The 25,834-nt window shown below is 40.5% G+C and overlaps 1 protein-coding gene across 1 annotated transcript in view; it reads left to right on the forward strand.

Annotated features, from left to right (window-relative positions):
• Positions 1-25,834, forward strand: part of LOC128698360 (sodium/hydrogen exchanger 9B2-like) — a 153,602-nt gene that overhangs the window by 40,147 nt on the left and 87,621 nt on the right. Inside the window, exon 4 of the mRNA XM_070080056.1 lies at positions 23,313-23,491. Coding sequence (XP_069936157.1) covers positions 23,313-23,491 — 179 coding nt within the window. The remainder of the gene's footprint in view (positions 1-23,312; positions 23,492-25,834) is intronic.

Raw genomic sequence — 25,834 nt, forward strand, 5'->3', positions numbered from 1 at the left:
GAACACCATAGCTCACGCTACAAGAGCAAGGTAGGTTACGAATTTCTTGTAGTACGGGGGACTGCACAGTTCTTGAGTCGCAAGGAGTTTGTAATCAACCTATAGTCGGCAGTAAGGGGTGGACTTCTGAGTCCACACAAGTAAGTTTGTCAGCCATCAGTGAATGAAATATGCTGACATAACACCCCCTAGGGGTAATTTATAATCTTACAAATTATAACTCTTTACAGCCCATTGAGAGATGACTTCGACAGCTTCTCAAGACCTCGTTCGCAGGGGCGGCAGTGCAGGCGATGAGCTGTCTTTCTAAGTTACGTACAAACTCTTTAAACTTAGCTGGTAATGCCATTTCTCAACATAATTGGTCGTGCTCGAACCAGATAAAGGCCATACTGTGGTCCAAATATGTTGTACTACAGTGTACAAATAACCTACGAACCATGGTCCTTCGAAAAAAGCTGCAAAACTAGTGTTTTACAATATAAATCAGTATAAATGAGTCCCTCCAGACTCAATCACAGAGAATGGGCAGCCAAAAGAAAACGGGCGCTCACCCAAACGTGCGTTCACCCAAAGAAAACAGGAGCTGAGTGACTCACCCAACAAGAAAACGGGAGATGGCACCCGGCATCCACTGCTCCAATCTCGAAAATCGCTGACAAAGACAACAACCCAAGTGATGTTCGGTTTGTCTGAGTGTATATACACATAGTGTTTATAATGTTTATAGACAGAAATTAAGAGACAAGATTGTGTTAAAGTTTGTTTCTTATAGATCTACCTGTTATATTAAAGGAACTTATATATAAAGTGTAAGCTTTCAAATACATATTAACAGTGACATTTATATATGTGTAAGTAATATTCACGTGTGATTTACAGTTATACAGTGACATTTACAGTGTATTGTGAATGAAGTGTATAACGTTATTTACGATTAATCATCGTTGTCAGGCTGACACAGCAAATTCAAGCCATAAACACCAGCCACATGTACTCTGTACCCTTCATGGTCATTGACCCTGAGGTTAAGCTTAGTGGGTCAGTAGTGTCTGACTCGATTATTGCTGACTTAAGCATAACAAAAACTCAGCTGTTTACAGCAGTACAGTGTTTTTTAAGCACTCTAAGTGTGGTGCTAGAATTTTCAATATACCATTAAAATGGCTTGTTTGAAAACTCAGTTTCAGTCTTTACAGACTAAGATTACACAATTAGAAAATCTAATTTCAGTCTGTATAGGATTAACTCAAGATACAAACATAGATTTTGATGATCTTGAGGTCAAATTTGAATTATTTACATGACGTCTGGAAATAATTAATTCAGACTATACACATTACGAAAATAAATTTCTTGAATCAGACCCCATCTGAGGATGAAATTAAAAATGTTTTGGATACTTTTAGTAATCAACAGTTAAGGTGGACAGGAGTACAGGCTATCTGCCACAAAACTCTGTCACAGAGACCTACTGTAACTAGTGGTCAAACACCTGTTATACCTGTAACAACAACAAGTGTCCCATTACCAAGCTTACCTACATTGTTATTACCTATTTTCCAAGGTCATAATTATGAAGAATTCATTAGTGGTTTTCAATCCATAGTAAATTCACGAACTGACATAGATGAGATTGGTAAGTTCAATTACCTTAAATGTCTTGTAAAGGGAGAACCCTATGAACTGATTAAGTCATTTCCGGTGGTTAAAGGCAATTATCAAATAGCCTTACGTGTCTTAGCAGACAATTACTTTGACGCTGACATGCAAGCAGTCTTAATATCAAGCTTGAAGCCACCCAAACATTGTTTTTCAGACTTACAGGCATTTAGAATCACATTAGACAATAGTCTCAGATCTCTAGGTGCTAAATATGACCTAAGGCAATGTGATTGGTTTATCAGTGGTATTGTACAAGATAAGTTGTCACCACAAACTTTTGAACGATTAAATATTATGTTCAATAAACGCTATTTCAATTGTGAAGAAATTAGCAATGGTTTACAAACAATAGTTTCATGCATGCAAGCAACGAGACAAGATGAAAAATCCACAAATCCAGTGGATAATAAACCTTCAACTCAGTATAAAAAGAGTATACCTACTCCCACTAAACCACAGAATGGGAAATCCCATATAGGCATTTATCAAGCTGTGAATACAACAAACAGTAAACAGACTGTCATACATAAACGTACTCCAAAATGTGTACTTTGTGATGGAACACATTGGGCACAGTATTGTATTCAATACACATCAATGGAGGCACGTAAACAACGTGTTCATCAGCTGAAAAGATGCATCAAGTGTTTAGATGAACACAAGGGAGGTAAATGCTCACTGAAGAAGTGTTTTAAACGCAAGGGTATGCATCATTCAGCATTATGCCCAAATACTTTTGCTGAACAGCAGCAGACTTCCACAGAATTAGGAAGTCAACAAGCAACAGCATTAAATGTGAGAGATAAGTTTAAAGCAACTGCTCTCCCGATAGCTCGAGTTGAGTTATCTAATAAATCACACAAAACCAATGTGCTAACACTATTTGATCAAGGCTCACAAAGGTCCTTCATAAGAAGAACAGTGCTGCAGAAACTGAATAAACAACCCTATGCCAAAATACAGTTGGATATAGCTGGTTTTTTCCACAATTCTGGTAAACAGACATATGACCTAGCCAGAATCACTGTTGGTCTAGGAAACAGGAAAAAGACAGTAGAAGCTGTGGTAGTAGATGATTTGCCTAAGTCTGAGCAGATCCAGCGATTAAAAGAAACAGTTGCAGCACTGAAAGCAGCTAAGGTCAAGTTAGCCTGTCCTGACATACAGACGGACACAATTAGTCCAATTGATTTAATCATTGGAAGTGATTATTATCACTGTTTTGTGCAAAATATAGTAAGTAAACATGATGTTCACTTGCTGAAAACAGCAGGAGGCCACATGATATGTGGTCCCATTCCCTCTCAAAGTGGAAAAGAAGCTGATATTGATTCAGTGGAAAATGTACTAATCACGAGAATAACCGCTGATCATGTACCACAGCAAAAATTATCATTACTGGAAGAAATGAATGAACCAGTTGATAAGTTGTGGGATTTAGATGCGATAGGTGTTGATGTAAATAAACCAAGCCCACAAGAGTCTCAGACTTATAACCAATATTTGGACACTGTCAAATATAAAGATGGACAGTATTGGGTTAGGTTACCATGGAAATTAAATCCACCACATCTACCTAGCAATTATCGCATGGCTTTCGGACAAATGAAAGCACAAATACATGAGCTCAGGAAGAATCCAGAGCTACTGACTGTCTATGATAATATCATACAAGAACAGTTGGACAATAAATTCATTGAGGAAGTAGTCGAAGATAAGTTGAAGACAAACGCTCATTATCTCCCGCACCATGGAGTCAGAAAAGATTCTGGAACCACTCCACTACGTGTTGTACATAATTGCAGCGCACGTGCAAATAAATATGTAGCAAGTCTTAATGACTGTCTGATGACCGGACCCTCACTAACTGAGAAGCTTGGAGACGTGCTTATGAAATTTCGCACAAACCCATATGCCTACACGGCTGATATTTCCAAGGCTTTCTTAAGAGTAGGACTACAAGAAATAGACAGAGATTATACTCGATTCTTGTGGCCTGAAAATCCACATGATCCTCAAAGTCCTGTGAAAACTTATCGTTTCAAATCAGTATTATTTGGTGCAACATCCTCTCCATTCTTACTAGAAGCTACTCTAAATACACATTTGAAGAAATCTGAAAGTCCCTTCAAAGAAATCTTAAAGAAAAGTTTCTATGTGGACAATCTTCAAGGTACTGTGAATAAAGAGGAGGATTTGAAATCCTTATACAGAGAAGCTAACAAGGAGATGAAAGAAGCAATATGCCTCTAAGGATGTGGAATACAAATTCAATGCAATTAAGGGAACTTATCAAAGAAGATTTCCCTGAAACTGAAATTCCTGATTGCAACAATATGCTGGGACTTAATTGGAACACACAGGAAGATACTTTGAGTCTCAAAAGGATAAACAATAAATCATGCAGTACACTCACTAAACGTAGTTTACTGTCAGAGGTATCACAATGTTTTGATCCTCTAGGACTCGTCTCACCAATTACCATAAAGGGTAAAATGCTTATGCAAGATGCATGGAAGCTCAAAATTGGGTGGGATGAGAACTTGCCTCTAGAAATGACTCAAGCATGAGATGAAATATCCAAGGAGTTTAAGCAACTTCATCAAATTAAATTTCCCAGACAAATAGGTCAAGAGGGAAACAATTACACATTACATGTGTTCTGTGATACGTCAACCAGAGGTTATGGCGCTGTAGCTTACATGAGTAATGCTGAAGGAAGTACACTAATTACTTCAAAGGCCAAGGTAGCACCCTTGAAGGTCAGAAGAGTACCACAATTGGAACTGACAGCACTCTATGTAGGTACAAAATTAGCTGTCTATCTCAACAAAGTACTTGATCATCTCACTACTGAAAAAACCGTGATATGGAGTGATAATGAAGCAGTTCTGCAGTGGTTAAGAAATAATAAGAGTAAGTTGGTCTATGTACAGAACAGAGTAGCAGAAATAAAAGAGATGCAGAGAGATTATCTCTTTATTCACGTCTCTACCCAAGAGAATCCAGCTGACATGTTGTCACGTGGTGTCTCACTCAAGAAATTTGTGGATAATAAATTATGGCTCCACGGACCGAACTGGCTCTCTAATGAAAATAACTGGCCTAAGCAAAAAGCTCACATTATGCCAGAAGAAACAGTCTGCTTGAACACAGCAGAAATAAGTTGTGTAAATACTGCAGACACTACAGAAATAGTCATTGATGGATCTAAATACTCATCTTTGGGTAAACTCTTAAGAGTTACAGCTCTTGTCCTTAAATTCATTAAGGGAATAAAACCTGATTATGAATGTCTTGAACCCATTAAATACTGGGTGAAACTAATACAGAAAGATGCTTTCTCTACAGAATATAAATTTCTAGAAACACTAGATAAATCCCAAAAGAAACCTGTCATGATTAATTCTTTAGGTCTTTATCTCGACTCAGAAAAGATTATAAGATGTCGAGGAAGAATTCATAATTCTTCACTACCTGAAGAAGCCATACATCCAATATTGATCTCCAAGAATCATTGGCTAACAAAACTGATTGTTCAAAACGCCCACAGTAACGTGTTACATGGTGGGGAAGCTGACACACTTTGTCATATACGACAATCCTACTGGATACCTCAAGGTCGACAAAGTGTGAAAAAACAAATAAAGGACTGTATTACTTGTCGTCACTACGATATGCGAGTATGTCAGTATACAGGTCCACCTCCATATCCCTCTGAAAGAGTTTGTCATATCACTCCATTTGAGGTGACAGGTGTAGACTACACTGGACCAATAATTTTAACCAAAACAGTTGACAAAGTTCCCATCAAGGTGTACATCTGTTTGTTCACTTGTGCTACAACTAGAGCAGTACATCTAGAAGTAGCCACTGACATGTCTGCTGAAACCTTTATCAAATTATTCAGAAGGTTTGCAGCCAGAAGGGCATGTCCCAGACTGATGATTTCAGATAATGCAACGAACTTTGTTGCTGGTGCTGCTTATATAAGCAAGATCTTTGATCAACCAGAAGTACAACAGATGCTGAATCAACGCAGTTGTAGTTGGAGATACATTCCTCCTAAATCTCCATGGCATGGCGGATTTTATGAAAGAATGATCGGCATTGTAAAACGTTGTTTAAGGATGACTCTTCATCGTCAGAGAATAGACTTAGAAAAATTCCGTACAGTTGTGACTGAAATAGAAAATAGAGTCAACAACAGACCTCTGACTTATGTTACCGATGATCTGGACAATTTAGAAGTGTTAAGTCCATCTCATTTACTCCATGGCAGAAGGCTCGAACCTGTTCCTCCCATGAATGATAAAGAAATCACAGAGGATCCTACTTATTTCGAACCTGAGCAACTCAGACGTAAATTCAAACACCTGAATAAAGTGATTGAATGTTGGGAGAAAATTTGGCGAGAAGACTATCTCACATCATTGAGAGAACACTTCTATGGAGCTGGTGTTCCTGAAAATCATAAGTCCTTAAGACCTGGTGACATAGTGATTATTGACAATGATGGTCCGAGGTCCCAATGGCCACTTGGAAAAATTGTGACCATATATCCTGATGCAAATGGAATCATTAGGACAGTTGATGTTTTGAGCAAAGGTGTAGTGAATAAGCGGACAATAAATAAACTAGTACCGTTAGAATTACACAGTGTTGAAAACAAAATTAGTGATTCTCCAGAAACCACACAGACTAAAACTGTTCAGAAAAGACAAGCAGCAGTGGTGGCGAGTGAGAAAATCAAATTAATGTTAAGTGATGAATAGTTCACCTGCAGCGAACCTCTGCCGCCCCCCAGTGTGGAGAAATTTTCTCCAGTAGGGGGGTATCAGCCCCCTTCATCCCCTTGAGCCCCTTTCAGCCCTGAGGGGCCCAGCTCTCTCGGAAGAGGCAAGCGTCTTGTTTGCTGCTACAGTGAGTAATTGATCACAGATGCCGTACGAGTATGCGACGTGGTCAAGTGACCGCTGCTCCTTGCAGAGTGTTGCAGAGTGTATTTTAATAAGAGACAGTACATCTCTTACTTTAGCAGGACAATTAAGGAAAATCCTGCTCCCACTTTGTTGCCATAGTAAAGACAGTGGACATTGTTGTCTATGCTTAAGACAGCAAGAATCAAACATTCTGCTTTACTTCATCGAGGAAGTGGCAAGGAAGCAAAAGTACTATGTCAGCTTTTTTTTGTGCAAGGGGCAGTGACGGCATGGGGCGCTGTGGCGTCTTCAGATTACTTTTGACTCTACTGAGAGTGACACTGACGCCAGGATAACCAACAAAGAACGATCCGTGCGTTAGTGTGAACAAAGTGTCTCACAAAACACAATAAGCACTTAAGAGAAGTGTGATCAGCTTCTTTAGTGATAAGATTGTGAACAATAAAGACAAATCTTGTGGAACATAGTGTACCAGTGTGCGTATTCCTAGACTATGGAAGACGTGGACATCCAAGGACACTTCAGCTTCTATCAAGTCACCGATATTTGTCGAAGGTGTGAAGAACACCATAGCTCACGCTACAAGAGCAAGGTAGGTTACGAATTTCTTGTAGTATGGGGGATTGCGCAGTTCTTGAGTCGCAAGGAGTTTGTAATCAACCTATAGTCGGCAGTAAGGGGCGGACTTTTGAGTCCACACAAGTAAGTTTGTCAGCCATCAGTGAATGAAATATGCTGACATAACACCCCCTAGGGGTAATTTATAATCTTACAAATTATAACTCTTTACAGCCCGTTGAGAGATGACTTCGACAGCTTCTCAAGACCTCGTCTGCAGGGGCGGCTGTGCAGGCGATGAGCTGTCTTTCTAAGTTACGTACAAACTCTTTAAACTTAGCTGGTAATGCCATTTCTCAACAGTATATGACAACCTTGCCAAGGCACTCAGTACACTCAGAACATGACAACCTTACCGAAACAGGTACTTCACTCAGAACATGTCAACCTTGCCATGAACAAGCGATACACTCAGAAATTGTTAACCTTGCCAAAAAAAGCACTACACACAGAACACAACAATCTTGGCAAGACACGCACTACACTCAGAACATGGCAACCTTGCCGAGACACGCACAATACTAAGAACATGACATGCAAGAGATGCACTGTACTCATAACATAACCTTGCCAAGACATGCAGTACACACAGAACATAAGAATCTTGCCAAGACACGCACTACACTCAGAACATGTCTCTCTTGCCATTATAAGCATTACTCTCAGAATATAACAATCTTGCCAAGACACGCACCACACTCAGAACATGACAACCTTTCCAAGAGACGCACTGCACTCAGAACATGGCAACATTGCCAAGCACGCCTTCACTCAGATCATGCCAACCTTTCCAAGACACGCATTACACTCAGAACATAACAATCTTGCCAAAGATTGACAAGACATGCATCGCAATCAGAACATGACAACCTTTCCAAGGCACTCACCAGACTCAGAACATGACAATCTTACCAAGACACGCTTTACACTCAGAAAATGTCAACTTTGCCATGACAAAGATTTACACTAAGAACATAACAATCTTTCTAAGACACGCACTACAATCAGAACATGACAACCTTGCCAAGACACGCACCACACTCAGAACATGACAACCTTGCCAAGACACACACTACACTCAGAACATATCAAGCTTGCTATGAAAAGCATTACACTCAGAACGTAACAATCTTGCCAAGACACGCACTACACTCAGAATATGACAATCTTCCCAAGACACAGACCACATTCAGAAAATGACAACCTTGCTAAGACACGAACTACGCTCAGAACATGACAACCTTGACAAGACACGCACCACATTCAGAACATGACAACGTTGCCAAAACACACACCACACTCAGAACATAACAACCTTACCAAGACACACACCACACTCAGAACATATCCGTACCAAAACACGAACTACACTCAGAACATGACAGCCATGGTAAGACACGCACCACACGCAGAACATAAAAACCTTACCAAGACACCCACCAAACTAGGAACATAACCTTTTCAAGACACCCACTACACTTAGAACATAGAAACCTTGCTAAGGCACGCACCACATTCAGAATATGACAACCTTATCAAGACACGAACCACACTCAGATAATAACCTTGCCAAGACTCGCACTACACTCAGAACATGACACTCTTGTTAAGTCACGCACGGAACTCAGAATTTAACAACATTACCAAGAAACGCAATTCACTGTGAACATAATAACCTTGCCAAGACACGCACCACACTCAGAACATAAAAACGTTGCCAAGAGACTCACTAAACTCAGAGCATGACATCCTTGCCAAAACACGCACTTCACTCAGAACATGTCATCTTTGCCATGACACGCACTACACTCATAACATGACAACCTTGCCAAGACACATACCATACTCAGAAGATAACCTTCCCAAGACACGCACCACACTCAGAACATAATATCCTTGCCAAGACACGCTCCACATTCAGAACATTACAACCTTGCCAAGACACGTACTACACAAAGAACATGTGAACCTTTCGGAGACACGCACTTCACTCAGAACATAACCTTGTCAAGACACGTAATACATTCAGAACATGACAACCTTGCCAAGACATGCACCACAATGTGAACATAACCTTACCAAGACAAGCACAACACTCAGAACATAACAACCTTGCTAAGACACGCACCACACTCAGAACATAATAACCTTTCCAAGACACGCACTACTCAGAACATGAAAATTTTTGCAAAACACGCACTCCACTCAGAACTTAACAACCTTGCCAATACACGCACTACACTCACAACATGACAACCTTCCGAAAAGACACACCACACTCAGAAAATTAAAATATTTCGAAGACAACCTTGCCAACACATGCATTACACTCAGAACATGACAACCTTGCAAAGATTTGCATCACACTCAGAACGTAACGTTACCAAGACACGAACTGCACTCAGAACATGAGAATTTTCCCAAAACACCCACCATACTCAAAACATAAAAACCTTTCGAAGACACGCCCCACACTCAGAACATAACCTTGTCAAGACACGTAATACATTCAGAACATGTCAACCTTGCCAAGACACGCACTACACTCAGAACTTGTCAACCTTGCTATGAAAAGCACTACAAACAGAACATAACAATCTTTCCAAGACACGCACTACAATCATAACATGGCAACCTTGCCACGACACGCACAACATTCAGAACATGACATCGTTGCAAAGAGATGCACGGTACTCAGAACATAACCTTGCCAAGACACGAACTACACTCAGAAGATGACAACCTTGCCAAGACACGCACTACACTCACAACATGACAACCTTTCCAAGAGACGCACAATACTCAGAAAATGAAAACCTTTCGAAGACACGCACCACTCTTAGAACATTACAACCTTGCCAAGACATGCGTCACTCTCGGAACGTAACGTTACCAAGACACGAACTACACTCAGAACATGAGAACTTTCCCAAGACACCCACCACACTCAGAATATAACAACCTTTCCATGACACGCTCCACACTCAGAACATAACCTTGTCAAGACACGTACAACATTCAGAACATGACAACCTTGCCAACACGCACTACACTGCAAACATGACAACCCTGACAAAACACGCACCAAACTCAGAACAAGACATCCTTGCCAAGACACCCCACACACTCAGAGCAAAACAACCTTTGCAAGACACACAGCACACTCAGAACAAAACCTTGTCAAGACACGCACTACAATCAGAACATGTCAACCTTGCCATGACAAGCACTACACTCAGAACATGTCACCCTTGCTATGACAAGCATTACACTCAGAACATAAAAATCTTGTCAAGACACGCACTGCACTAAGAACATGACAATCTTGCCAAGATACTCACCACACTCAGACTATAACAACTTTGCCAAGACACGCATTACACTCAGAACATGTAAACCTTGCCTTGACAAAGCATAACACTCAGAACATGACAAACTGTCAAAAACACGCACCACACACAGAACATTACAACCTTTCCAAGACATGCACCACACTCAGAATACAAAATCCTTGGCAAGACACCCACCACACTTCAGAACATAACAACGTTGCCATGACTTGCACTATACTCAGAACATGTCAACCTTGCCATCACAAGCATTACACACAGAACATAACAACCTTGCCAAGACACGCACCACACACAGAACATAACCTTGTCAAGACACAAATTACATTCAGATTATTACAAGATTGCCAAGACAAGCACCACACTTAGAATATAAAATCATTGCCAAGACACCCACCACACTCAGAACATAACAATGTTGTCATGACAAGCATTACACTCAGAACATAACAACCTTGCCAAAACACGCACTACACTCAGAACGTGACAACTATGCCAAGACACGCACCAAACTCAGAACATATCCTTCCCAAGACATGCACCACACTCAGAACATGACAACCTTGCCAAGACACGCACTACACTCAGAACATGACAACTTTGAAAAAACACGCACTACGCTCAGAACATGCACTCCAAAACATGCAGCACACTCACACCCTGGCAACCTTGCCAAGACACGCACAACACTCTCAACATGACAACCATGCCAAGAGACGCACCACACTCAGAACAGGAAAACCTTGCCAAGACACGCACTTCGCTCAGAACATGACAACCTTGCGAAGACATGCACCACACTCAGTACGTAACCTTACCAAGATACGCACAACACTCAGAACATGAGAACCTTGCCAACGCATGCACCACATTCAGAACATAACAACCTTTCCAAGACACGCACTACTCTCAGAACGTAATAACCTTGCCATGACATGCACCACACTCAGAACGTAGCCTTCGCAAGGCACGCACTACACTCATAAAATGACAACCTTGCCAAGACACGCACCACACTCAGAACATGACAACCTTGCCATCACTCGCACTACACTCCAAACATGACATCCTTGCCTAAACACGCACCACGGTTAGAACATGACAACCTTCCTAAGACACGCACTGTACTCAGAACATAGCAACCTTGCCAAAGCACGCACTACACTCAGAACATAATAACCTTCTCAAGACACGCAACACACTCAGAACATTAAAACCTTGCCAATACACTCACCGCACTCAGAACATGACAACCTTCCCAAGAAACGAACCACACTCAGACCATAATCTTGCCAAGACACGCACTACACTCAGAACGTGACAGTCTTGCCGAGACACGCACCACACTGAGAACATAACAACCTTGTCAAGACAACCAATACACTCAGAACATGACAACCTTGCCAAGACACGTACTACACTCAGAACATGACAACCTTGCCAAGACATGCACCGCACTCAGAGCGTAACATCCTCGCCAAGACACGATGTACACTCAGAACATAATAGCCTTGTCAAGACACACAACACACTCAGAACATAAAAGCCTTGCCAATTCACACACCACACTCAGAACATGACAAACTTGCCAAGACACGCACCGCACTCAGAACATAACAACCTCACCTAGACACACACTATGCTCAGAACATAACAACCTTGCCAAAACGCTCACCACACTCAGAACATATTAATCTTGCAAAGACACACACTACACTCAGAATATGACAACCTTTTCCAAGACACACACTACACCCAGAACGTGAAAACATTGCCAAGACACGCACCACACCCAGAATATAACCTTGTCAAAACATGCACTACACTCTGAAAATAACAGTCTTATCAAGACATGCACCACACTCAGAACATGACAACTTTGCCTAGACACGAACTTCTCTCAGACCATAACCTGCCCAGGAAACGCACTACATTCAGAACGTAACAATCTTGCCAAGACACTCACTACACTCAGAACATGAAACCTTGTCAAGACACGCAGAACACTTAGAACATAACAACCTTGCCAAGGGTTGCACCTTACTCAGAAAATAACAATGCCAAAACATGCACTACACTCAGAATATAACAACTTTGCCAACACACGCACTACACTCACAGCATACAACATGACAGTCTTCCCAACACATGGACTATACTCGCAACATAACAAACTTGCCAAGACACATACTACATTCAGAACATGACAACCTTTCGAAGACACGTACTGTTCTCAAAACATGACAACCTTGCCATGACGTGCACTACACTCAGAATATAACAGCATTGTAAACACGCCCACTACTGTCGGAACACGACAACCTTGCCATGACATGCACTACACTCAGATCAGCACATCTTTGCCAACACGCGCAATACACTCAGAACATGACAACCTTGCCAAGACACGCACCACGATCAGAAGATAACAACCTTGCCAAGACATGCACTACACTCAGAAAAGGACAATCTTGCTAACACGCGCACTACACTCAGAACATGAAAACCTTGCCAAACACGCACCACTCTCAGAACGTAATAACCTTGCCAACACGCGCACTGCACTCAGAACATAACAAACTTGGCAAGACACGCACTACATTCAGAACATTAAATATGTTGAGAAATGGGTTTACCAGTTAAGCTTAAAGAGTTTGTAACTTAACTTAGAAAGACAACTCATCGCCTGCACAGCCGCCCCTGCAGACGAGGTCTTGAGAAGCTGTCGAAGTTATCTCTCAACGGACTGTAAAGAGTTATAATTTGTAAGATTATAAATTACCCCTAGGGGGTGTTATGTCAGCATATTTCATTCACTGATAGCTGACAAATTACATACTTGTTTGGACTCAAAAGTCTGCACCTTACTGCCGACTGTAGGTTGATTACAAACTCCTTGCGACTCAAGAACTGCGCAGTCCCCCGTACTACAAGAAATTCGTAACCTACCTTGCTCTTGTAGTGTGAGCTATGGTGTTCTTCACACCTTCGACAGATATCGGTGACTTGATAGAAGCTGAAGTGTCCTTGGATGTCCACGTCTTCTATAGTCTAGGAAAACGCACACTGGTACACTATGTTCCACAAGATTTGTCTTTATTGTTCACAATCTTATTACAAAAGAAGCTGATCACACTTCTCTTAAGTGTTTATTGTATTTTATGAGACACTTTGTTCACACTAACGCACAGATCGCTCTTTGTTGGTTATCCTAGCGTCAGCGTCACTCTCAGTAGAGTCAAAAGTAATCTGAAGATGCCACAGCACCCCACACTGTTACTCGCTAGCACAAAAAAAAAACAGCTGACCTAGTACTTTTCCTTCCTTGCCACTTCCTCAATGAAGCAAAGCAGAATGTTTGATTCTTGCTGTCTTAAGCATAGACAACAATGTCCACTATTTTTACCATGGTAATAAAGTGGGAGCAGGATTTACCTTAATTGTCCTCCTAAAGTAAGAGATGTACTGTCTCTTACTAAAATACACTCTGCAACACTGGACTGCAAGGAGCAGCGGTCACTTGACCACGTTGCATACTCGTACGGCATCTGTGATCAATTACTCACTGTAGCAGTAAACAAGACGCTTACCCCTTCTGAGAGGGCTGGGCCCCTCAGGGCTGAAAGGGGCTGAAGGGGCTGAAGGGGGCTGATACCCACCTCCTGGAGAAAATTTCTCCACACTGGGGGGCGGCGGAGGTTCGCTGCAGGTGAACTATTCATCACTTAACATTAATTTGATTTTCTCATTCGCCACCACTGCTGCTTGTCTTTTCTGAACAGCTTTAGTCTGTGTGGCTTCTGGAGAATCACTAATTTTGTTTTCAACACTGTGTAATTCTAACGGTACTAGTTTATTTATTGCCCGCTTATTCACTACACCTTTGCTTAAAACATCAACTGTCCTGATGATTCCATTTGCATCAGGATATATGGTCACAATTTTTCCAAGTGGCCACTGGGACCTCGGACCCTCATTGTCGTTAATCATTATGTCACCAGGTCTTAAGGACTTATGATTTTAAGGAACACCAGCTCCATAGAAGTGTTCTCTCATTGAGGTGAGATAGTCTTCTCGCCAAATTTTCTCCCAACGTTCAATCACTTTATTAAGGTGTTTGAATTTACGTCTGAGTTGCTCAGGTTCGAAATAAGTAGGATCCTCTATGATTTCTTTATCATTCATGGGAGGAACAGGTTCGAGCCTTCTGCCATGGAGTAAATGAGATGGACTTAACACTTCTAAATTGTCTAGATCATCGGTAACATAAGTTAGAGGTCTGTTGTTGACTCTATTTTCTATTTCATTCACAACTGTACGGAATTCTTCTAAGTCGATTCTCTGACGATGAAGAGTCTTCCTTAAACAACGTTTTACAATGCCCATCATTCTTTCATAAAATCCGCCATGCCATGGAGATTTAGGAGGGATGTATCTCCAACGACAACTGCGTTGATTCAGCATCTGTTGTACTTCTGGTTGATCAAAGATCTTGCTTATATAAGCAGCACCAGCAACAAAGTTCGTTGCATTATCTGAAATCATCAGCCTGGGACATGCCCTTCTGGCTGCAAACCTTCTGAATAATTTGATAAAGGTTTCAGCAGACATGTCAGTGGCTACTTCTAGATGTACTGCTCTAGTTGTAGCACAAGTGAACAAACAGATGTACACCTTGATGGGAACTTTGTCAACTGTTTTGGTTAAAATTATTGGTCCAGTGTAATCTACACCTGTCACCTCAAATGGAGTGATATGACAAACTCTTTCAGAAGGATATGGAGGTGGACCTGGATACTGACATACTCGCATATCGTAGTGACGACAAGTAATTCAGTCCTTTATTTGTTTTTTCACACTTTCTCGACCTTGAGGTATCCAGTAGGATTGTCGTATATGACAGAGTGTGTCAGCTACCCCACCATGTAACACGTTACTGTGGGCGTTTTGCACAATCAGTTTTGTTAGCCAATGATTCTTGGGGATCAATATTGGATGTATGGCTTCTATAGGTAGTGAAGAAATATGAATTCTTCCTCGACATCTTATTATCTTTTCTGAGTCGAGATAAAGACCTAAAGAATTAATCATAACAGGTTTCTTTGGGGATTTATCTTGTGTTTCTAGAAATTTATATTCTGTAGAGAAAACATCTTTCTGTATTAGTTTCACCCAGTATTTAATGGGTTCAAGACATTCATAATCAGGTTTTATTCCTTTAATGAATTTAAAGACAAGAGCTGAAACTCTTAAGAGATTACCCAAAGATGAGTATTCAGATCCATCAATGACTATTTCTGTTGTGTCTGCAGTATTTACACAACTTATTTCTGCTGTGTTCAAGCAGACTGTTTCTTCTGGCATAATGTGAGCTTTTTGCTGAGGCCAGTTATTTTCATTAGAGAGCCAGTTCGGTCCGTGGAGCCATAATTTATTATCCACAAATTTCTTAAGTGGGACACCACGTGACAACATGTCAGCTGTATTCTCTTGGGTAGAGACGTAAATAAAGAGATAATCTCTCTGCATCTCTTTTATTTCTGCTACTCTGTTCTGTACATAGACCAGCTTACTCTTATTATTTCTTAACCACTGGAGAACTGTTTCATTATCACTCCATATCACGATTTTCTCAATAGTGAGATGATCAAGTACTTTGTTGAGAAAGACAGCTAATTTTGTACCTACATAGAATGCTGTCACTTCCAATTGTGGTACTGTTCTGACCTTCAAGGGTGCTACCCTGGCCTTTGAAGTAATTAGTGTACTTCCTTCAGCATTACTCATGTAAGCTACAGCGCCATAACCTCTGGTTGACGCATCACAGAACACATGTAAGGTGTACTTGTTTCCCTCTTGACCTATTTGTCTGGGAAATTTAATTTGATGAAGTTGCTTAAACTCCCTGGATATTTCATCCCATGCTTGACTCATTTCTAGAGGCAAGTTCTCATCCCATCCAATTTTGAGCTTCCATGCATCTTGCATAAGCATTTTACCCTTTATGGTAATTGGTGAGACGAGTCCTAGAGGATCAAAACATTGTGATACCTCTGACAGTAAACTACGTTTAGTGAGTGTACTGCATGATTTATTGTTTATCCTTTTGAGACTCAAAGTATCTTCCTGTGTGTTCCAATTAAGTCCCAGCATATTTTTGCAATCAGGAATTTCAGCTTCAGGGAAATCTTCTTTGATAAGTTCCCTTAATTGCATTGAATTTGTATTCCACATCCTTAAAGGCATATTTGCTTCTTTCATCTCCTTGTTAGCTTCTCTGTATAAGGATTTCAAATCCTCCTCTTTATTCACTGTACCTTGAAGATTGTCCACATAGAAACTTTTCTTTAAGATTTCTTTGAAGGGACTTTCAGATTTCTTCAAATGTGTATTTAGAGTAGCTTCTAGTAAGAATGGAGAGGATGTTGCACCAAATAATACTGATTTGAAACGATAAGTTTTCACAGGACTTTGAGGATCATGTGGATTTTCAGGCCACAAGAATCGAGTATAATCTCTATCTATTTCTTGTAGTCCTGCTCTTAAGAAAGCCTTGGAAATATCGGCCGTGTAGGCATATGAGTTTGTGCGAAATTTCATAAGCACGTCTCCAAGCTTCTCAGTTAGTGAGGGTCCTTTCATCAGACAGTCATTAAGACTTGCTACATCTTTATTTGCACGTGCGCTGCAATTATATACAACACGTAGTGGAGTGGTTTCAGAATCTTTTCTGACTCCATGGAGCGGAAAATAATGAGCTTCTGTCTTCAACTTATCTTCGACTATTTCCTCAATGAATTTATTGTCCAACTGTCCTTGTATGATATTATCATAAACAGTCAGTAGCTCTGGATTCTTCCTGAGCTCATGTATTTGTGCTTTCATTTGTCCGAAAGCCATGCGATAATTGCTAGGTAGATGTGGTGGATTTAATTTCCATGGTAACCTAACCCAATACTGTCCATCTTCATATTTGACAGTGTCCAAATATTGGTTATAAGTCTGAGACTCTTGTGGGCTTGGTTTATTTACATCATTACCTATCGTATCTAAATCCCACAACTTATCAACTGGTTCATTCATTTCTTCCAGTAATGATAATTTTTGCTGTGGTACATGATCAGCGGTTATTCTCGTAACTAGTACATTTTCCACTGAATCAATATCAGCTTCTTTCCCACTTTGAGATGGAATGGGACCACATATCATGTGGCCTCCTGCTGTTTCCAGCAAGTGAACATCATGTTTACTTACTATATTTTGCACAAAACAGTAATAATAATCACTTCCAATGATTAAATCAATTGGACTAATTGTGTTCCTCTGTATGTCATGACAGGCTAACTTGACCTTAGCTGCTTTCAGTGCTGCAACTGTTTCTTTTAATCCCTGGATCTGCACAGACTTAGGCAAATCATCTACTACCACAGCTTCTACTGTCTTTTTCCTGTTTCCTAGACCAACAGTGATTCTGGCTAGGTCATATGTCTGTTTACCAGAATTGTGCAAAAAAACAGCTATATCTAACTGTATTTTGGCATAGGGTTGTTTATTCAGTTTCTGGAACACTGTTCTTCTTATGAGGGACCTTTGTGAGCCTTGATCAAATAGTGTTAGCACATTGGTTTTGTGTGATTTATTAGATAACTCAACTCGAGCTATCGGGAGAGCAGTTGCTTTAAACTTATCTCTCACATTTAATGCTGTTGCTTGTTGACTTCCTGATTCTGTGGAGGTCTGCTGCTGTTCAGCAAAAGTATTTGGGCATAATGCTGTATGATGCATGCCCTTGCATTTAAAACACTTCTCTAGTGAGCATTTTCCTCCCTTGTGTTCACCTAAACACTTGATGCACCTTTTCAGCTGATGAACACGTTGTTTACGTGCCTCCACTGATGTGTATTGACAACAATACTGTGCCCAATGTGTTCCATCACAAAGTACACATTTTGGAGTACGTTTATGTATGACAGTTTGTTTACTGTCTGCTGTATTCACAGCTTGATAAATGCCTATATGGGATTTCCCATTATGTGGTTTAGTGGGAGTAGGTATACTCTTTTTATACTGAGTTGAAGGTTTATTATCCACTGGATTTGTGGATTTTTCATCTTGTCTCGTTGCTTGCATGCATGAAACTATTGTTTGTAAACCATTGCTAATTTCCTCACAAGTGAAATAGCGTTTATTGAACATAATATTTAATCGTTCAATAGTTTGTGGTGACAACTTATCTTGTACAATATCTGAGAGATCTGAGACTATTGTCTAATGTGATTCTAAATGTCTGTAAGTCTGAAAAACAATGTTTGGGTGGCTTAAAGCTTGATATTAAGACTGCATGTCTAACTCTGGCCTTGTCAACATCAAAGTAATTGTCTGCTAAGACACGTAAGGCTATTTGATAATTGTCTTTAATCACCGGAAATGACTTAATCAGTTCATAGGGTTCTCCCTTCACAAGACATTTAAGATAATTGAACTTAGCAATCTCATCTATGTCAGTTCGTGAATTTACTATGGATTGAAAACCACTAATGAATTCATTATCATTATGACCTTGGAAAATAGGTAATGACAATGTAGGTAAGCTTGGTAATGGGACACTTGTTGTTACAGGTGTAACAGGTGTTTGACCACTAGTTACAGTAGGTCTCTGTGACAGAGTTTTGCGGCAGATAGCCTGTACTCCTGTCCACCTTAATTGTTGATTACTAAAAGTATCCAAAACATTTTTAATTTCATCCTCAGATGGATCTGATTCAAGAAAATTCTTTTCATAATGTGTATAGTCTGAATTAATTATTTTCAGATTGAGTCTGGAGGGACTCATTTATACTGATTTAGAATGTAAAACACTAGTTTTACAGTTTTTTTCGAAGGACCTTGGCTCGTAGGTTATTTGTACACTGTAGTACAACATATTTGGACCACAGTGTGGCCTTTATCCGGTTCGAGCACGACCAATATGTTGAGAAATGGGTTTACCAGTTAAGCTTAAAGAGTTTGTAACTTAACTTAGAAAGACAACTCATCGCCTGCACAGGCGCCCCTGCAGACGAGGTCTTGAGAAGCTGTCGAAGTCATCTCTCAACGGTCTGTAAAGAGTTATAATTTGTAAGTTTATAAATTACCCCTAGGGGGTGTTATGTCAGCATATTTCATTCACTGATTGCTGACAAATTATATACTTGTTTGGACTCAAAAGTCCGCACCTTACTGCCGACTATAGGTTGATTACAAACTCCTTGCGACTCAAGAACTGCGCAGTCCCCCATACTACAAGAAATTCGTAACCTACCTTGCTCTTGTAGCGTGAGCTATGGTGTTCTTTACACCTTCGACAGGTATCGGTGACTTGATAGAAGCTGAAGTGTCTTGGATGCCCACGTCTTCCATAGTCTAGGAAAACGCACACTGGTACACTATGTTCCACAAGATTTGTCTTTATTGTTCACAATCTTATCACTAAAGAAGCTGATCACACTTCTCTTAAGTGTTCATTGTGTTTTGTGAGACACTTTGTTCACACTAATGCACAGATCGCTCTTTGTTGGTTATCCTGGCGTCAGTGTCACTCTCAGTAGCGTCAAAAGTAATCTGAAGACGCCACAGCACCCCACACCATTACTCCCTAGCACAAAAAAAAAGCTGACATAGTACTTTTGCTTCCTTGCCATTTCCTCGATGAAGCAAAGCAGAATGTTTGATTCTTGCTGTCTTAAGCATAGACAACAATGTCCACTATTTCTACCATGGTAATAAAGTGGGAGCAGGATTTACCTTAATTGTCCTGCTAAAGTAAGAGATGTACTGTCTCTTATTAAAATACACTCTGCAACACTGGACTGCAAGGAGCAGCGGTCACTTGACCACGTCGCATACTCGTACGGCATCTTTGATCAATGACTCACTGTAGCAGTAAACAAGACGCTTGCCCCTTCTGAGAGGGCTGGGCCCCTCAGAGCTGAAAGGGGCTGAAGGGGCTGAAGGGGGCTGATAATCCCCTCCTGGTGAAAATTTCTCCACAAAACCCTTGATAAGACACACACCAAACTCAGGACATAACCACCTTGCTAAGACACACAGCACACTCAGAAGACAAGCTTGTCAAGACACGCACTACACTCAGAACATAACAACCTTGCCAAAACAGGCTGCACACTCAGAACATAAATATGTTAAAAGACACACACTACATTCAGAACATGATAACGTTGCCAAGACACGCACCACGCTCAGAACATGAGAACCTTGCCAAGATAGAAACCACACTCAGACCATAACCTTGCCAAGACACGCACTACACCCAGAACAAGACAACCTTGCCAAGATACGCACCACACTCAGAACATAAAAACCTTGTCAAAACACTCTCCAAACTCTGAACATAACATCCTCGGGAAGACATGCACCACACTCAGGACATGACATCCTTGCCAAGACACGCACCCCACTCAGGACATGACAACCTTGCCAAGAGCGCACCATACTCAGAACATGAGAACATTTCCAAGACACGCACTGCACTCAGAACATGAGAACTTTGCCAAGGCATGCACTACACTCAGAACTTTACAACCTTGCCAAAACGCGCACCATACTCAGAACATGAGAACCTTACCAAGACACGCACTACTCTCAGAGCATGACAACCTTGCCAAAACACGCACCACATTCAGAATGTAACATCCTTCCCAGGCTGCCTCTAAGATTCAACAGGTTCTAGGCTGCCACTAAGAATGAACAGATACTAGAATGTCATTGAGACTCAATTGGTATTAGCCTGCCACTAAGATTCAACAGGTACTAGACTGCCACTGAGATTCAATAGGTACCATACTACCACTGAGATTCAATAGGTACTAGACTGCCACTAAGATTCTATAGGAACTAGACTTCGACTGAGATTCAACATATAGTAGACTGCCACTAAGATTCAACAGGTACTAGGCTGCCACTAAGATTAAATAGGTACTAGACTTCAAGGAAGATTCAATAAGTATTAGACTGCCACTAAGATTCAATAGGTACTAGACTGCCACTGAGATTCAGTATGTGGTAGACTGCCACTAAGATTAAATAGGTACTAGACTTCAAGTAAGATTCAATTGGTACTAGACGGCCACTAAGATTCAATATGTACTAGACTGCCACTAAGATTCAATAGGTACTAGACTGTCACTAAGATTCAATAGGTACTAGACTGCCACGAAGACTGAATAGGTACTAGACTTCCAGTTAGATTCATTAGGTACTAGACGGCCACTAAGATTCAACATTTACTAGACTGCCACTAAGATTCAATAGGTACTAGACTGCCACTAAGATTCAATAAGTACTAGGTTGTCACTAAGATTCAACAGGTACTAGACTGCCACTAAGATTCAATAGGTACTAGACTGTCACTAAGATTCAATATGTACTAGACTTCTACTAAGATTAAATAGGAACTAGACTGCCACTGAGATTCAATAGGTACTAGACTGCCACTGAGGTTCAATAGGTGCTAGACTGCCACTAAGATTCAGTAGGTACTAGACTGCTACTAAGATTCATTAGGTACTAGACTGCTACTAAGATTCAATAGGTACTAGACTGCCACTAAGATTCATTAGGTACTACACTGCCAATAAGATTCAATAGGTACTAGACTGCCACTGAGATTCAATAGTACTAGACTTCCACTAAGATTCTATAGTTACTAGACTGCCACTAAAATTCAATAGGTATTAGACTGCTACTAATAATTAATAGTTACTAGACTGCTACTAATATACAATAGGTACTAGACTGCCACTAGGATTTAATAGGTACTAAACTGCCATCAAAATTCAATAGGTACTAGACTGCAACTAAGATTCAATTGGTACTAGGCTGCCACTAAGATTCAATAGGTACTAGACTGTTACTAGTATTCACTAGGTACTAGACTGTCACTAAGATTCAATAGGTACTAGACTGTCGCTAAGATTCAATAGGTACTAGACTGCCACTTAGATTCAATAGGTACTAGACTGACTCTAAGATGAATCAGCCATTAAATACTGAAGACGTTCAGAAGAGGTAAACAGAAATTTATTTATAAACACCTGATATAACCGGAATAAAAATTCCCTGTGTTGTATAGGGAAAAATGGGGAAACATGAACCAATGTCTGAACACTGGAAGCTTCGTCACTGAGGGATTTTGTAAGTTACGACAGCAATTCCAGGATGTTTGGAATGACGTCAACAATTATGGTTATAGTGCACTTTCACACTCCAGTTGTTCCAGGAACTTGGTCGTTGTTTCCATGCAGAAGAGTTGAAAAAAAATAATCACATAGGGTAAAGGTTATAGTGAAATACAATAAAAAAGTTGAAGATTTAAAAAAATATTTGAGTGAAGTACCTGAAGGTTTCCAATCAAGAATACTTAATAAAGCAGGTATTATTTTTTTTTGTTCATTGTCTGTGAATTTTCTTGGAATTTTAGTTTCTGGTAATTTTAGTTCATGGATCATTATGTAAAGTGAGCAGGTAAAATGATGAATGGAAAATACAGAATAATTTTACAAATCTAACCACACTTACAGGAGGAGATAGAAATTTATGACGACGTTTCAGTCATACATGGATCATTAATAAATCACATAGAATAATTTTAGATTTGAATGTAGTGAATATTTTTATTTTACATAATTGACAATACTAGTGAGTCATATTTAAGATAATGCTTATATATTTTTTGCAGGTTCTGTAATCTGGACAATATTCGAAGGTCCTGCTGGGATGGTTCTAGGTCTCTTTTGTGGCATTGTCTTCGCAATATTGTGTTGGTTCTTACCTTATAAAGACAAGACAAATCGATCAACATACAAGTTTATTATCATCTTCAGTCTGAGCGCTCTGGCCATTTTTGGCAGTCGTAGGGTACGTAATGATTTCTTTCATATCTTTTAATGTACATTACTGGGTATCGTTGACTTTTGCCATGATATACTGAAGCTCATAACATATTTATTAAAATAACGAAACTGTAAAGTTTGTTCACATGTAAGTAATAATTGAACAAAATATATGTGAATTTAATACATTTCTTTAACTTCTGTAGAGAGCAGAATAACTGATAAAAAATTATTCTTTACTAATGATTCTTTAATTAAAATATACTAGTAAACTGAGGCTGCAGAATATGATAAATGTAAATTTGTAATAAGAACATAAGAAAGAAGGAACACTGCAGCAGGCCTACTGACCCAAGCGGAGCAGGTCCATGTCTTTCCCCCCCGGATTAGCCCAATGACCTCCTCCGGATTAGCCCAATGACCCACCCAGTCTGGTCACCTCCACTCAAGGAAGGAGCACGGCACCAAACCCAGCAGCACAAGCTAGTCAGGTCTAACTCACACCCACCCACACCCACTCATATATTTATCTAACCTATTTTTAAAACTACACAACGTTTTAGCCTGAATAACTGTACTCGGGAGCTTGTTCCATTCATCCACGACTCTATTACCAAACCAGTGCTTTCCTATATCCTTCCTGAATCTGAATTTTTCCAACTTGAAACCATTGCTACGAGTCCTGTGTTGGCTGGAAATTTTCAGCACGCTATTTACATCCCCTTTATTTATTCCTGTTTTCCATTTATACACCTCGATCATATCCCCCCTAATTCTACGCCTTTCGAGAGAGTGCAGATTCAAGGCCCTCAGTCTATCCTCATAACGAAGATTTCTGATACATGGGATCATCCTTGTCATCCTCCTCTGTACATTTTTGAGAGCATTTATATCCATTCTGTAATACGGTAACCAGAACTGAGCAGCATAGTGTAAATGAGGCCTAACCAAGGATATATAGAGTTGAATAATAACCTGAGGACTTCTATTATTTATACTTCTAGATATGAAGCTAAGAATTCTGTTAGCTTCATTGCCAACAATAATGCCGTTGGTTTTACAATACTGTTAACCAGAACTCCTAAATCCTTTTCGCAATCAGTAGTATTAAGATCTACATTATTTAGTTTATATGTGGCATGGTTATTTTCCTGTCCAACATTTAGAACTTTGCATTTGTCTATACAGTGGACCCCCGGTTCGCGATGCTATCGGTATCCGATAAATCCGGTAACCGATGCATTATATCGCAGAAAATTTGCCTCGCTTCCCGATACAAAATCCGGTATGCGATGTGGTTCGTACGAGACGTGTCCATGTGTGGCCTGAACTGCCCCGTGTGTGCCAGTTTTTACAAGCCAGCCAGTTAGTTAGTTAGTTACCATTTTGTCCTAGGCACATGTCGATTAGACACTAGGCCTGCTGTATATGCGTCTGTATGTGTGTGTGTGTGTGTGTGTGTGTGTTAGTTACCATTTTGTCCTAGGCACATGTCGTGTGTGTGTGTGTGTGTGTGTGTGTGTGTGTGTGTGTGTGTGTGTGTGTGTGTGTGTGTGTGTGTACTCACCTATTTGTGGTTGCAGGGGTCGAGTCTTAGCTCCTGGCCCCGCCTCTTCACCGGTTGCTACTGGGCCCTCTCTCTCCCCGCTCCATGAGCTTTATCAAACCTCGTCTTAAAACTGTGTATGGTTCCTGCTTCCACTACGTCATTTTCTAGGCTATTCCACTGCCTTACAACTCTATGACTGAAGAAATACTTCCTAATATCTCTCTGACTCATTTGTGTCTTCAACTTCCAATTGTGGCCTCTTGTTTCTGTGTCCCCTCCCTGGAACATCCTGTCTTTGTCCACCTTGTCTATTCCACGCAGTATTTTATATGTCGTTATCATGTCTCCCCTGACCCTCCTGTCCTCCAGTGTCGTCAGGCCGATTTCCCTTAATCTTTCTTCATAGGACATTCCCCTTAGCTCTGGAACTAACCTTGTCGCAAACCTTCGTACTTTCTCTAGTTTCTTGACGTGCTTTATCAAGTGCGGGTTCCAAACAGGTGCTGCATACTCCAGTATGGGCCTGACATACACGGTGTACAGTGTCTTGAACGATTCCTTACTAAGGTATCGGAATGCTGTTCTCAGGTTTGCCAGGCGCCCATATGCTGCAGCAGTTATCTGGTTGATGTGTGCTTCCGGAGACATGCTCGGTGTTATACTCACCCCAAGATCTTTCTCCTTGAGTGAGGTTTGCAGTCTTTGGCCACCTAGCCTATACTCGGTCTGTGGTCTTCTGTGCCCTTCCCCTATCTTCATGACTTTGCATTTGGCAGGATTAAATTCGAGAAGCCATTTGCTGGACCAGGTGTCCAATCT

Source organism: Cherax quadricarinatus, unplaced genomic scaffold, assembly GCF_038502225.1.
Source record: "Cherax quadricarinatus isolate ZL_2023a unplaced genomic scaffold, ASM3850222v1 Contig114, whole genome shotgun sequence".
NCBI lineage: Eukaryota > Metazoa > Arthropoda > Malacostraca > Decapoda > Parastacidae > Cherax > Cherax quadricarinatus.